General features: G+C 36.3%; 1 protein-coding gene across 1 annotated transcript in view; it reads right to left on the bottom strand.

Moving 5' to 3' along the window:
- side-VII (sidestep VII) overlaps positions 1 to 16,516 on the bottom strand; it is a 321,489-nt gene that overhangs the window by 21,495 nt on the left and 283,478 nt on the right. Inside the window, exons 3-7 of the mRNA XM_034977882.2 lie at positions 12,176 to 12,308; positions 9,683 to 9,891; positions 5,001 to 5,111; positions 2,897 to 3,100; positions 885 to 1,036 (exon numbers count right to left, since the gene is read on the bottom strand). Of these exons, the coding sequence (XP_034833773.1) occupies positions 885 to 1,036; positions 2,897 to 3,100; positions 5,001 to 5,111; positions 9,683 to 9,891; positions 12,176 to 12,308 (809 nt within the window). The remainder of the gene's footprint in view (positions 1 to 884; positions 1,037 to 2,896; positions 3,101 to 5,000; positions 5,112 to 9,682; positions 9,892 to 12,175; positions 12,309 to 16,516) is intronic.

Here is a 16,516-nt window from a genome sequence, read left to right as displayed (position 1 = left end):
GATGATGCAATCTAAAATGGAAGCGGACTAACTTGGAGGGGGCATGGCAGTTTTTACCCATACCCTTACCGGTTTCTACACGGCATCGTACCGGAACGCTAAATCGCTAAGGTGGCAACTAGCTACAGCCGTAGCCTACGAGACCCTACTACCAGACCAGACCCTATATACCTATATGTTTTGGTCTCATTTAATGAAAATTAAAATAGGATATCGGACAGAGCTAATATTTGTTGAATTTCATTACCTAATATCCAATATTTGAGCGCTCGTTAATCAAATTGTTTAAGAAGCGTCTGAAAAGTTTTGTAGATTGATATCAATCAGTACTTACCCTACTTATGATATTAAAATTAAATTGATTAATTTGAAACGTCCGTTTGTGCTTAGTAACATTTCTATTTTAAGTAATACTGATAATGGAATCGGTCTGAGAACTCATAGGTAGGTAGGTGTAATAATATCTATCTACACGTCAAAAAGGTGTGTAAAATTTTAGCGAGAGGTGCTATAAATATTGCTATAAAAGTGTATCGGTTATCGCCTTTGCATACAGCTGTTTTTAGTTTCCTGTGTTTTTTTTCATTTAGTATGCAATAACTTTGTATCAATCTATCTTTATTAAGACGGAACGGTACGCCTCTTAAACCTTCGTGGTTTTTCGCAAAATTACAATCAATCAGTGATACTAAAAAAATCTAAAACTGGTTGTTTATCTAACTTTACTTTACTTAACTTTACTTTAATTCGTATATCTTGCTGTTATCACCTGTCACAACAAAGAGTCTGTCTGTCAAGTTGCTGCGCAGATTTTTCACGTAACTCACCAAAGTTCAACAAGATAAGAAAAAATATACTTATTATAGTAAAGTGAATGTTCTTACCGTCTCTTTCGCGTTGTTTATTCTTTGCCCGTTCTTCCACCAGGTGATGGACGCAGGTGGACGAGAGCCGGAACTTTGGCAGAGTAGATCATATCTTCGACTCGCTGATAAAGGCTGATTAGATCCCAGTATATGGACATTCAATGGTGGAACTGTAAAACGTATTATTATATAGTTTTAAGGCCAAAGTACAAGATACTTTCAACATCGGTTACCAGCGACTTTGCGACTGCTTCGATTTTTGGCACCGTAGCTCGTTTTGGCTATTGCTTCAGCGCTGCATCGTATTTTATCCGAAGACATGTTGCGTAAGATCGACAGAATATTACCTTACAATTAGGCACAGAAGGATCACTCCGAAATGATATTTAAATAATGACTCTTGTTGCGACGCAATAAAATTATAATTCAGCTCGCACAGCCCTGCAGCCTATAATTTAATAAACACTCCTCTTTCTATCAAGTAAACTCCTAACTCCTATCTTATTTCTCTCTCTCTCATAAAAGATAAGAGTTACGCGAGTGCTGTCAAAGGGGTGCGCTGCTATATTCATATTTCTCAGGTCACCTAACCAAGTAGCCTGGCCTGGTGGTATGCCATAGTCTCATTAAATTGCTGCGCCTGCTATTCGTACTATGGTGGACTGCGGAGTGAAACGTGCTATCATTTCTTACACATATCTTCTTGCGCATATATTAGATACCATAATGTCAATCACTAAGAGTGCAGAGTTAAAAATTCAGTCGCAGCTTCAAGCTTCCAAAGGGTGACCAAATCGCCAATCAAGTGTTTCAATAGCTCAATGGTTAAGGGAGCGGACTGAAATCTGAAAGGTCGGGGGTTCAAACCCCACCCGTTGCACTATTCTCGTACCTACTCCTAGCACAAGCTTTACGCTTAGTTGGAGGGGAAAGAGGAATGTTAGTCATGATAAATGTAGCTAATATTCTTTAAAAAAATGGCCGATGATGAAGGTATTATGTGTGCTTTAACTGTTAAGTGGAAATTCCGAATGAATTGTTATCTACGAACCCAGTTTACATTACGTAGTTTTACGGTACGTAAACTGTAAAAGATTTACAAGATAGCAGGAACTGTAGTCTGTACGAGTAAGTATTTCTAACAAACAAACTCGTGAAATGTCGCTTTTAGTGTCTAGGGCCGGAACGGTTCTTAGTACTGCAGTTGATATTTAGGTCAGCTAGTACTCGTAGGCTGAAGTAACTTTCAAGTCTCTAAGTACATAGTTAGCTTTGCTAACAAACTCAGTAGGTTACAGTCAAACAACATGACACTTACATTACCTATTTCTAATGGAATTAGTTATCAACATTCAAGAATACCCATATGACATAATGTTTATTTTTACTGATATTGTGATGGAAGAGCAGAGTTTTCTAACGCAGCTGATGTAGTGTCCTACCTCTATTCTTAAAATTAGAAAAAACTGGCCAAGTGCGAGTCAGACTCGCGCACGACGACTCGGGTAATTTTTTGACATTTTGCACGATAACTCAAAAACTCAAAAATTTTTATGCATAATTTTTTTTTTGTGATGTAACCACAAATTCACGGTGTGTGAACTTTTTTTTACTTTTGCTATAAGACAACCCTATCAACCAAATTTTATGATTCTAGGTCAACGGGACTAGATTTTCTTGACAGACAAGTTGGACAGACGGATAGACGGACAGACGGACAGACGGACAGACAGACAGACAACAAAGTGAGGGTTCATTTTTCCTTTTGAGGTACGGAATCCCAAAAAGGCTTCTACTTCGTTATATAATGTAAGATGATGAAATTAACTTTTTTTTTAATTTAAGAACCACAGCAACAAGCAACGATCTCTATGACCAATTACGCTCTAGAGACGATTCATTCAGAACATTTTATTTTATTTTTGCTTACAAACTTACTCCTCGTCGTAGGGTATGCACTATGCAATGTCTCTCGTATACCTATGTCTAAAATAATGAAATTTACTTTATACTTATTAAATAATACTTACAATTCATATCTAAAGTCAGTGAAGTTTCAATTGGATGTGCTCTCAAGTGATTCGAAGCACGACAGGTTAATGTTGCTCTAACATCAGTCCTAGTCAAGGGACCCACTCTTAGGACACCCCTTACTGTGTTCCCTTGAAGAGCTGTTGCTGGGGTGTCGGTTTCTATTTCGTTTTTAAACCATTTAACCCACGGACGTGGACGACCTAGGTAGAAAAAAGAATTAAGTTTTAATTAAAAACATGCGTGGATTTAGGTTTTTTAAAAATCACATGACAACTCTATGTCCAACTCTAGAATAAAAGATAGCTTTGTACCAAATGGCCGCGACTTCATCGGCGTGGATTTAGATTTTTCGAAAAATCCCGTAGGAATTCTTTGATATTCCGGGACAACTAGGAGGCTATGTCCTTTATCGGACGGATGTAAGCTATTTCTGTACAAAATTTCGTCAGAAACAGCCTCAATATAAAAAGAAATTCGTCTAGAACGCTCTATATACATAAATTTTTTGGTTGTCAGAGGAACAAATTAATTATATCCTTTACAATATCGTCGAGATTGATTTTATGCCGATGGGATGCAAATTGGTAAATAAAAACATCATTACAGGATTATCTAGGGATTTGACCGGTTCAGCTTGTAAACATTTTGCTGGATTTATAATACTTTAATTTTATAAAAATGTTGAGATGCAAGTTTTATAGCGCACCAAATGGTTTGATACCGATGTTCTAAATGGCTTTAATTCCTCCTACGCTAATGTCGGAGTGGACGCCTATCGTTTGATGATGGTGATGATGATGATGACTTCTAGTACTGCAGCCTGCGACGCTAAATGCCAGGAACGTCATCAGCATCATTTTAACATTATCGTTAATCGATAGAATATGTCCACTGCGGTACATATAGGTTGGGATTTCCACACGCCACGGTCTTGCGCCGCATGCTATATGACTCGTTTGATATATTCTATCCGGTGCGAGGTCGCCATTAAAGCAATTATCGTCTATCTTATACTCCAACGTCTATCGGTTTTCCGAACTATGTGCCTTGCCCATTGCCACTTCAGCTCCGCAACCCGCTGAACTATGTTAGTTACTCCGGTTCTGCTACAAATCTCCACAATTTTGATTTGATCACGATAAAAAAACTCCAAGAATAGCTCTCTTCTTCATCAGCATAGAAGAAAATAATATTTAAATGTATTTTTTCATAAATAATGGGGTGTACTCCAAATGGATAAGATAAAATTCACGTTACTTGCCAACGCCATCGTCGATTATTCACAATATTTTTATTCCATAATTTTATTATCATATTTTTGAAATATGAATAAATTGCAAAGTACTCGTAAATATTCTATAAGTTCAACCAAAATAAAATATTCTTCCTGAAAATATAATTTCAGAAGCTCATTTGAGTGTTCAAAGGTCTGTCCGTTGCTTATTGAATAATAATATACCACCGAAGAGTTACTAAATAATATGGAGTAGGTACTTATCACAAATTCACAAGATGCAGCAGCTATGATTTTATCAAGGATTTCGTAGAATTGCTGAGTATCTTGTTTATTACAATCGAAATTTAATAAATCCTCAATAGGTTTTATTTATTTTATCAATAAGGCTACTTAATATAATTTTAGTTTTTAAATTATTAATGAATAAATTCATTTCAAGTTGACTTCTTAGTTTAAGTAGTTCCTACACACACAATAGGAACCTATGTCCTGAATTGAAGGTCTATTAATGCTAAGGACAATCCGTGATATCATCTGGATAAAGTAACTGTTACAGATAGGAAATTCAGTTACCTAAATGCTTACATAATAAATAGGTATGCATATTATTTTGACAACCCAACATCTCTGTACTTTGAGTAAATAGTTTTATTATACAAGTATTTCAGTAGATAATGTGTTTTACTAACTTTTTAAAACCTATTATTTTTTGGTATAAATGAAGGAACAAACGTATTTAATTAGCCTAAAAATAGAGTCTCGTTAAGGTTAGGTTAGTCATGTTATGAGAAAAGTATTAGGTATTATTTATTTTGGTCACAGAGCAGGCAAATTAGGAAGTAATGAGTAGGTAATTAACTTACCTCCAGATACGTCGCATTTCAACGTGAATGTATCTCCTTCAACGTAGGGTCCAACGATTGCTTGCTTTACATCTCCCTTGTCGTCTGTGATGGTCATTTTTGTTGGTGGCACTGTAGAAAAACATTGTTTTAATTACTAATAACTAATATTATAAAGGCTGATATGTGTATCTGTCTGTCTAAACCTTTTTAATAGCCCACACTTTTAACCGGGAAATTATCTACTAGATGATGCCCGCGACTTAATTCCATCAGTTTTGGTGGTCAGGTCCCCTGCAGCACCAGGATTGAGGAGTTGAAATACAATTTTTATGGGATAGTGTCGCAAAGTTTTTCTATCGATTAGAAAAAAAATTACGCAAGTCGGTTCACAAATCTCGGATATCTCGGTGTACATATGTAATTAACAAAACTTCCTTTTTTGAAAGTCAGTTAAAAAGTAGCCTATGTTACTCCTTGGTTAATACTCTACTTGTCTGTGAAAGTCCCGTCAAAATAGGTTCAGCTGTTCCGAAGATTAGCCCGTTCAAACAGACAGGCAGACAAGAATTTTAAAAACGTGTGATTCAGTTATGGTACAGTTCAAATAACCATAATTATTATGAGCTTAATATGAGAAAGTTTTTTCGGAATTACAGACAGGCACTTCAATTTTATTTATTTGTATAGATAGATACAATATAAATGGTGAATTTCTTTGGACGCTATATTATTGCCTACCACGCATATAATATGACATTTAGTCCGTTTCACTAGCTAGGTACATGCAGTGTATCGACAGAGTTTTCGAGTTTAAAATGAGCCTTTATCCCCAAATATTATTAGTGCAATTAATAGTACTTTTACACTCATTGTTCTGTTATTTCAATATAGATGAAATTAGTTCATCGCTATTTTAATGCAACTTTCTAGAAAAATTATAAAACTTGGTGTGCTTGAAGTTTTTATCGTACGTTATCTCTCCTAAGGTTTCCCTTGGGCGAAGCTTCCATTATAGTAACAAAGTATTTCACTCAAAGCTTTTAAAAGACATTACGTAAATAATTACTATTGGAAAAGTTTTTAGTTGGGGTTTCACGCAAGTTTTATAGACGTGATAGTTTCATGCCAGTCTGCGGGATAGGTACGAGATTTTCCATGTTACCAATATCGATATTATTCGAGTGTCAAAACACAATAAAGTCAGAGTAAAATGGACCAGTACCAGTGGATTCAGTAATACCAATCTTAATTTTGTAAGATTTCCGCTTGGAACAATGGCTGTAAGTGTAGCTATGTATGGACAAACTTGAGCTAATTAAAATTGACCTTAACTACTATTTTAATTTCATGCTAAAATAAAGACTATCGAATTAACTATCAACGTTGGTGAGACGTAAAGTTTCATACTAAGACTCATACCTACTAGGTTACTAAAATGTTTAATATTTTGTAGTTGAAACACGTAGTTTCAGAGAAAGGAGTCTAAATCCTCTGATTTCTAGTCTATCCGTGTTGAAGTATAGCTCAGTAACGAGTATAGGATAACTATCAGATACCTTTGAAACTAGACGTTTTCGCGACGCATGTTCATTTTTTTGTGCATAAAATGTTAGGATGAGGTCTAGGTGTATCTATGTACCACAGATAAGAGAAAGTTTCTCTAATCTGTGCTATGTGCCCTTGCTCAAGAAGTGTATATTAGTAAGTACTTACCGTTGCCTTCAAGCTACTTATGTAATATTTTACTAGCTATACTTAGTAGGTACACATTGAAATAAAACAGGCATTGAAACTGATTCTTATTTTGGTAGGACCTTGCGTTCGATGTAGGAAGCAGAACAAAATATTTGACAGCCAAGAAGGCCGTATAATTTCTTAAAAGAGCTTAACATTAACATAAATATTTGATAAGGTAAAGCAAACGGCGCGACTGAGCCCAGCTTAAGGCGCAGCTAAAAGCACTCGCAGTAAATTTAAGTTTTTTTTAATGTTTTAAATAGCTTGCCAAGGGTAATTCCGTAGAATATTCTAGCTAAAAGTGTCGCCTGTTAGGTAGCAAGTCTAAGGAACCGCTTGGCATAAGACCAACGATGGGAAGAAAGATAAACTGTACTGAGATAAAAACATGTCCACGAATTCATTTTGTGCTACGTTCTTTTTAGACTCCTTTTCATTGTATTAGCTCTGAAGAGTTTGTCTACACTAGCTGAACTCACTAATTTCAAAATCATTTATCCATTCCGTCTTAGAAATATCGCACATGACTCAAATATCATAATCGGTCCAATTAAAGCAAGCAAAAATAGAGCACAATAAATGTGTATAAAACCTTTTCAATTCCTCAAAAATCTTATTAATTCTCTTATCTGTATTAGCTCTGAGGAGTTCATGTCTACTCTAGCTGCTGATTTCAAATGTTTTATTTATCCACTCTATTTTAGAAGAATATACCTACCTTTTTTATAATTTTTTTACCTACATTTCAAGGAAATTTCTAAATAATTTTAAATACATATCAAAAATTGCGTAACCGGCAGGAATTAATATACCTACCACTAAATCGGTTCTACCCAAAAATATTATTTCAGTTTCAGATTGAATTGCGAAACACTCAACAGTACTAGAAACCTCAAAATCTTATTCGCGGGGGCTGAGTGCACTTCTAATATACCTACATTTATACAAGTATCTAAAAGTGCCTTTTTGGGGCCTGCATGTGTATGAATACGATAAGACTTGATATTCCACTTGGCTTCTGTTATTTAAAACGAGTTCCTTTTAAAAAAAGGTTCAAGAGTGTGCTATTGAAAATGTTACATCGAAAAGTTGAAATGCCTTCGGTGTTCTCGATGAAAGTGGACCGGATTTCGATAAAAAGGAGGTTATCAAAGTACTTATTTTCGCTGTGGAGGGAAATAAATTCAATTATTGTGACCAGTAGGTAATTTAAAAATATTTTAACAAAGTCGCAATATTATAGTCTCAATTACTTACTATAAAAACGAGTTTTTTTTTCAATAGGTATATAACAGCTTACCTAACTCTAGCTAGCGTAATGTAATTGTGGTAGCGTACCTACAGATAATATCGATTTCATTTTCAAAATTAGATTCAACATTAAATGCTGCTAAATGTCAACATGCAATTTTGTAGTCAAAAAAGTCAGTTTTCTGACCCTTGAAAACACCCAATCCCCTTGCTGCTTGTTACATAAAAAATTAACGTAGTTTGTAGTCACTTTTTCATAGTCTTCTATAGTCAGTTCATATTAAGTAGAAAGAAGAAAGAAAGAAAATGCATTTATTTGTTGTTGGTGTCACAGATAAAGACAAAGTACAAATGTAACATTTTCATCTGTGACACCACCGCGAATGGGTGTACAGCTCAGCATTATGTCCTGACTCCTGCATCTTATGTGTGTTAACGCATAATGATGCAGGACATTAAGTAGTAACTGTAATTCATATTGTATTTGATAAAAAATCCCAGTAGGTATATAAAATTATGTTTGATTTATACTCAATTTTTATAAATTTAGACAAATTGCAAGAACTTATTTTATTTAAGAATTTGGAAAACTTTATTGCACACAAATAGGCAGGAAAATAATACAAGGTAAAGAAGAAACTATAGAATTTGTTTATCACCCCTTGAATAATATTGTCAAAGTTTAGTGGGAACATCACAGAAGGGAATTAATTCAACAATTTTCCACGGCGTGCTTGCCGTAAATCTATGAAATATATTAAATCCTAGGTTGACTAGATTGAGACTAGGAAGCTTGTCGACCACTGCGTGATTGCGGAAGCCGCAGAAACGACCGTCCGAGCGCCATAATTATTATCGCATTACACGCTACAACACCGGATTAATGTCAGGGTTTAACCTGTCAATAGCCTCTAGAATCTGAATTGCCAGCAGTTTTTCGTAAAGCGGATTTACCGCAATCATGTTCATTTTCACATCCGCCTCAACATCATCCCCAACAATAAAATAATTTTCAAATAACCACTCTCTTCTATTTTCAACCCTATTACGTTAGTAAAAGAACACGTTACAGCTGAAATTACGATACCTATTTGATTTTCTCCAACATGTTGCCGACTCGTGTGTATTTTACTTCAATTTGGATTCATCCATTTTTAAAATAAATAGAATGCAGATCGTGGCTTTTTATAAAAACGTTATCTTTACTTTTATACCGATTTGCTTAAATTGTGATGTTCATATTCTGGTAAGTTGTCGGGATCGTTGTAGGTACAAAGTAATTCAAAAATCCAATACTCTGCATTATTTTTCTAATGACGACGTTTTACAACGAGCGATTTTCTTTTAGGCAAAACAATAGATATTATTAGTAAATAAGATTGGAAGTAGGTATACATAAAATTTGGGTCTATCAGTTTTGAGTAGTAGCCCTGTTCCTCTTTATATCCTTTTTAACCGACTTCAAAAAAGGAGGAGGTTCTCAATTCGTCGGAATCTTTTTTAACCAATCATTTTGCTGTCTGAAGATAATAATTATCTTACCTACAGTTTTGGGAATAACAGAAAAAAAATTGGCTCCACTATGTGAGTGTTCTAACAAGTTTTCCAGGGAGGATCGCAAAAGTATTATAATATTACTTTCATAACAAATAAATCACTCAAACAATTGAATCAAACTATTAATTACGAGTAAACAAATAAATCATACTTACCAATTACTGTTAAATTGACTCTTGAATTTCTTGTTTGAGCTTGTTTAAAATCCACTCTACATCTGTATATTCCCTGATCAGATGCTCTAACTCTGTCCACGCCGAGTTCAGCTGGTCTCTTGTCGGGTAAGAAGTAGGCTCTCGAAGCAAATACACTTTCGTCTGACCACCTTTCTGCTACACCGAAGTCTTTTTCTCTTGCGTCCACGCTGTTAACAAAATTAAAATGATGATAAATAATCGTTTAAATTCTAAGTAACGTGACTCATTTTACGTTTTTTTACTTTTAATCCATCCATACTAATATTATAAATGCGAAAGTGTGTCTGTCTATCTGTCTGTCTGCTAGCTTTTCACGGCCCAACGGTTTAACCGATTTTGATGAAATTTGATACAGAGGTAGCTTACATCCCGGGGAAGGACATAGGCTACTTTTTATCCCGGGAAATCAAAGAGTTCCCACGGGATCATTAAAAAACCTAAATCCACGCGGACGAAGTCGCGGGCACCCTCTAGTCGGTAATAAATAATTTTCTATAAGCTACTTATAAACAAAAATTTATGCACCTCGCAAACTAGTGTACCTATAGTCCGCGACAGGTTGAGATGGCAATAAGGGTATGAGGCGGGGAGACGCCTCGCACACCAGCATGTCACCCGTACTTGCCCGCACCGGGTTAGCACGGGGGCTCTGCGGGTGTGCGGGGCGTTCCATCTCCGATTGCTATCTCGACCTGTCGCGTACTATTCTAGTAGGGTACTTTAATATTATCTGCCTATAGGCGATCATGATCGATCTTATAGACAGTGCCCTCCGTTCTCTGTCGATCATCCTTATCATCTTTGAGGCATTAATAAACGTTTTGACTATTACTAGAAGACGAGACAGAGACGAGAGAACGAGATAACTATGAAACAAGAACAAGTTTGAATTGAGTGTATTTGAATTGTTTCACCGAACTATCTATTAATAGGCAAAGTTGTTCCATATCTGCAAGTTATACCGATCAAAAGTATCTCTGGTTGAATTATTCTAAAGCTGATTGTTTAATAAGAGATGAACAAGAATCACACTGGGAATGTGTGCTGATGAAGTCACTAATTATATTTATTTGCAAATTTTTTTTTTTTTGTATGGCAAAAATGACACTGTTTTGACTTTGGTCGACTGTATGATGATTAAATAATTTTCGTATAGGTAATTTATGATTTGTAACTACTTAACGACACAAAAGGTCGACGTGACCAAAAAATGCAACGGAGAATTAAAAAATGCCACATTTAGACGGAGAATTTTTCGATTATGAATTTATAATATGGGTTAAATAAAATGTATTAAAACTGATTAACTTTTTTTAATAATACAATAAGATCAAAACATTTTCAAAGGTCTTTGTTTGAGCTAAATCATATCAGTCTAGTTTTTAATAAGACTGACAGTAGTTAATACCTACTGAGAAAATTATTTGTTTTGGAAAAACATGCACGAAGATGTGAATAAATAATCATGTTGTTGTGTAAACAATAATTTAAAAGTTTAACATAATTTGTAAGATAATAATTAGATGGAACAAGATAAATGACATCTCGCGTTTCTCTGACATACAACACTCCAAGAACTTGTGACAAATTAAATCACGAGAAAATGTCGCGCGTGGCAAAAAGGCGTGGTATGAAATAACATACTGAAAGACTTTATTAATAATGTTACGCTAAGATCACACTCTACGGAATAATTAAGATAAAATCATTCTAGAAATACAAACATTTAGTTATAAATAAAATAAATTAAGCAGTGATAGCCTAGTAGTTAAAACGTCGGCCTCCTAATCGGGAGGTTGACGAGCATAGGTCTCCTCTCCGAATAAGTGGGGTTTAGGTCATAGTCTACCACGCTATACCACGCATAGTCTAGCACTTTGTAGATTTGCAGATTTCACACACCTGAGATAACATTATGATGGATTCTCAGACATGCAGGATTTCGCACGATGTATTCCTTCACTCCGAAAAGTTAATAGGTGCGTGCCTAGGAGCGCACCCCCAACCTCCTGAATAGGAAGCGAACGTCTTGACCACTAGGCAATCATGACTCTTACACTAAACTGGTGTTTTTCCTTGTTTTAATGACGGAAGTCTAAAAAGAAACAGAAATGAGGAGATCCATAGAGAAACTAGAGTAACCGACATTGCTGAACGGCTTGCGAAGCTGACGTGGCACTAGGCAGGGGGCACATAGTTCCCAAAACCGATAGACGTTGATCCCAAGGTGCTGGAATGATGACCTCGCAGCGGAAGGCGCAGCGTTGGAAGATCCTCCACTAGGTAGACGGACGACATCAAACGAGTCACCGGGAGTCGCTGGATTCAGACGGTGTAAGACCGTGCCGTGTGAAAGTCCCTACAAGGGACCTATGTCCAGCAGTGGATGTGTATCGGTTGATGATCATGATTCTAAAAAGTATTAAGTAGCAAGAATTAACAATACCTTACCTGTAAATAGGCGTGCCTAAATCTTCTCTATACCATAAAACCAATAGGACGGCGTCGTCCTCATCCTGGGTGGCAATGTCGCAAGGCAGGTACGCTGGCTCGCCAGCCACAGCGACCACTGCAGTCATCGGCACTGGAAAGAAGAATTACTTTAATATCTGAATATATAAAAGGAAAAGTGACTGACTGACTGACTGATTTATCAACACACAGCTCAAATTACTGGTTGAATTGGGCTGAAATTTGGCATGTAAATAGCTATTATGATGTAGTCGTAGACATCCGCTAAGAAAGGATTTTTGAAATTTCAGCCCCTAAGGGGGTGAAATAGGGGTTTAAAATTTGTGTGGTCCACGCGGACGAAGTCGCGAGCATAAGCTAGTCTAAATATATAAAAGGAAACAGGGGATAGAATAAATTATAGCTTGGTGATCTAAAATTAATGGTGCTGACGGAGCATTCGCTTGTAATACAACAGCTTGGTATGTCAAGTCAAGTCAGTGCCAATTTTGTAATAAATAAAGATACAGCTTCGAAATGCTGTAGATATTATTTAGGTACTCCACCATTGTAATTTAATGCTCAAAATCGAATTCCAAATTGTTACATTAAGCACAATATGTAAAAACTCCAGAATGTACCCTAATGATGGTAGAACGTACCAAATCCACCCTTGAATGAACTGAATGGCGAGCAGCTTGATTAGGCACAGAATAATATAATAATATAGGTGCTTCTTCTTCTTCTTCGTCGTATCACTCTTGGCAAAGTGGTCGTGGTCATCACGAAGCAACGTCTTTGAGGGCAGATGTTATATGCCTCACGAGCATTCGCCACTTTTCTCTGCTGGCTGACAGCCTGGTACACTCGTGCAAAGGACCGACCGCCCACACCAGACTTAATTTATTATAGGTTTACTATAGGTATTTACGAATGTTTATATTCTACGTCATTACATTCAAATAATACTGGTCAGTCGCTATCTTTAAGTTTACCTTAAACTTAAGGGCTAGCGCGCAACACGGAAAGTTCCGTACCTTATTTTTCGCAAAATCTGTGAACTGTAGAACTGCATAGAGTGCGCGCACTGCGGATTTAATTCCGCACCGAATTTTGATATAATACAATTCTAATTTGCGGTTTTTTAAACGCTCCGCAATTCACCGCACCGTGGTGCGCGCTAGCTCTAAAAGTACCGAAAAAAAACCCCCGTTGGATCAATTACTCTGTAATTTGTCTATAAACTGTGTAAAAACTGAATCTCATCTTTATATTATGCATATCCAAATTATTACCTTAAAATATCGAAAATACCATAAGCAGAGTTTTCGTTATATTTATCACGAAAGACACTTCGAATCGCATCATGAAAATTTAAGCATCCGAGCTCAGTGCAACAGAAAAACAAGCGATCCGGATAAGTAAGGCGTCCGGTGGCTCCGGATATCCGCTCCTTACTGTCCGGTTATCTGCGCTTCGCTGTCCTGTTACCCGGGCACGGATAAAACGAAAATATAGCTCGAGAACACCGTGAAACTGTGATCATTTTAATTTATATACTGGACGATCTTCTTAATGGAAAATCGTTGTTGCTTTTTCATCGGGAGAATCCATTATGTCAAGTCAATTACTTGTTCTGTACAATTTATTTTAGAAACAGCGAAGTCTCTTGTTTTAGAACGAACATTTAGCGAGAGTATAATAATTTTTCTTACTTTGTTTTAAAAGGATTTCCCTTGACTATAGTATCAAAGATAAATTAGTAGTACTTAGCATGATTTATGATAAAATACCCAAATGTTCTAAAATTGATAGGTATGCCTAGGTACCTATATATGTATATTATGAAGTAAACTTCAAGTGTTTAATTAAGAATTTAGAAGCAACTGTTTTAGTTTGCGGAATAACTTACATAATATATGAAGTATTTATGATGTGTGACTTAACTAGTCCATTATTGCACGGCATGAGTTGGCGAACCGAACCTAAATAATATCTATTTGTAAAAATAAACCACATCCAAATAGGTTAGGAAGCGAGAAAATACATATTCATATCTATCCTACTTCCATAAATGCGAAAGTGTGTCCATCTGTCTGTACCTATGTATGCTTGCTTTTCACGGCTCATCCGTTTAACCAATTTTGACAAAATTTGGTGCACATATAGCTTGCACCTCGGGCAAGGAAGGACACAGGCATAAGGACACGAACGAAGTCACGGGCATCATCTAGTGTGGACATAAGTAGGTACATACACACACACGTCGAATTGAGAACCTTCTTTTTTGAAGCCGGTTAAATAAAGACATTCTTGACCGAGTGCCAAAGTTTTCGTATTCTGTATTCGTCGAATACTTCGAATCCTTAGCCCTAACAACACAACAGCTTAAAGGAGGTCAAAAAGACGTGTACTTTCTAAAGCTGTATGGTTCCATTCATCGGGTCTTGTCTCGGTCATAACTATTTTGATCTCAGTACTTTAAATAGCAGACACTTTTTGATGTGAAATCCGCCATCATTTCAAAGATACATTTTTGTTTGGGATTCCGTTCACACACTGAACAGAAATCCGCTAGTGAGTATATTACCCAACAGCCAACATTGAGGGTAATTTGTAGAATCGAATAACAGTTTAGACGTAACGTGCATCCCCTGGCTATCGGTGGAGCAACACGATGCTGCAGGAAATGCCATTAATTTCCGAATGTCGACTAGACTCGGTATATCCTCGGAAGTGCTTGTTTATTTAGCGATACGGTTTTCACTTGTTTCAATAATTTTTGGTTGGTAAAATATGTCAACAGAATCCATTGGCGCCATTTTCGATAGTTCTTGCAATTCACGAAGGCTACTGAACTTTACTTGTGGAAACGTCGTTTACATGGTCATTGTGTAAGTGTACGTGATGTCGGACCAATCAGTCGCGAGCAAGCGCTGTCAAACGCACACATTAAGTGTACCTTACGTACCTATACCGATACGATTTAAACACAAGCAAGAGTCAGTGGCCTTCGTGAAATGCAAGAACTATAGCTTACAATAAGGTTCCGTCCATGTTAGTAACCAAATTCTCGTAACTAGCTACGAAATAAGATTAATACTTCGGTTTTTCGTAACTGGTAATCACGACCGTTTTATCCGGATTCGTAACGGAATAAAATTACGTTGTTTCGTACCTGGTTAGGTTATTGGCTGCTTTTTGCTTTTGGTATTGCTATAGCAAATGAGATTTTATGCCGTTGTTTATTTTTGACCAAAAACTTTAAAATTAGAACAAAAATTGAGAGGACTTGGAACTTACATATTCCAACGATGACGATATAGGTAAAATCACTTGGGTAGCAAACCACCAGCCTCACAAACGGCAGGCTAAGGCGCTTAGTTTATGGGTCCAGCGCAACGTCAGTAAGATAGATATCACTTCGTCGCCATGCGTGATTCCAAGCAATTGGTTAGCAACTGGTTAGTTAAGGTATTCAAACTAGTAAGATAATATGTAAAGAACATTCTGTCATTACCCTCGACGCAGGTTTTTAGGTTAGGTTACGTTTAACCACCGAAGCGCAAGACATCGGGCGAGTTTCCATCCTTATATCATCGACATTCCATCTACACGCACGAACAATTTTGTGTCATCATTCTTATACATCCATGGCTAAGGTTTGGAATACTCTTTCACGATCTGTATTTCCTACCAATTATAACCCAACCCCGGTATCTTGAAACAAGAGTGAATAGGAATGTAAACGCGCCCCAGCTTAGGCTATATCTTTATTTTTCCATCAGGTGTGATTGTGGTCAAGCTTTTGCCTATAATGAATAAAAACACATTAAGTGGTCGTTTTAATGTAAAATTCTTCGAAAATAACTTAATAAAAGTTATCTTTTATTAAGTTATTAACCGCTATTATTATTAATAGCGGTTGATTTATGTTTTTGTTAAGTATTAATAAAAATATGTAAATTAAACAAAAGTTGAAAATAACAAAACGATGTAGCTGAATAAAGTCCGAGTTCTATAATAATAATATTAGCATAATCCTAACAAAGCTCGCAATAGTCATTCAAAGTTCCGATGAAATAGCCGCTTAAATATTATGTTAATAGAGCTATTATCAGACGGACCATTCGTCGTCACACTAAATTGTTTAAAAGCTTTATTATCCTCAACTGCAAATCCAAGTCGACAAAAAGTTGTATAGCGTCGATAACCCAAACTAAAATGGCTCAATTTCTGCTGAAATCGAGACAACAGATTTAAGACCTCACTAAAGGAGCTAATTTATAATTCTATGCAGAATACAGAAAACTTCACAAAAATAGCCCTAAAAGTCTACTC

Source organism: Maniola hyperantus, chromosome 18 (assembly GCF_902806685.2).
Source record: "Maniola hyperantus chromosome 18, iAphHyp1.2, whole genome shotgun sequence".
NCBI classification, from domain to species: Eukaryota; Metazoa; Arthropoda; class Insecta; order Lepidoptera; family Nymphalidae; genus Maniola; species Maniola hyperantus.
This window is presented reverse-complemented; position numbering and strand designations above follow the sequence as displayed.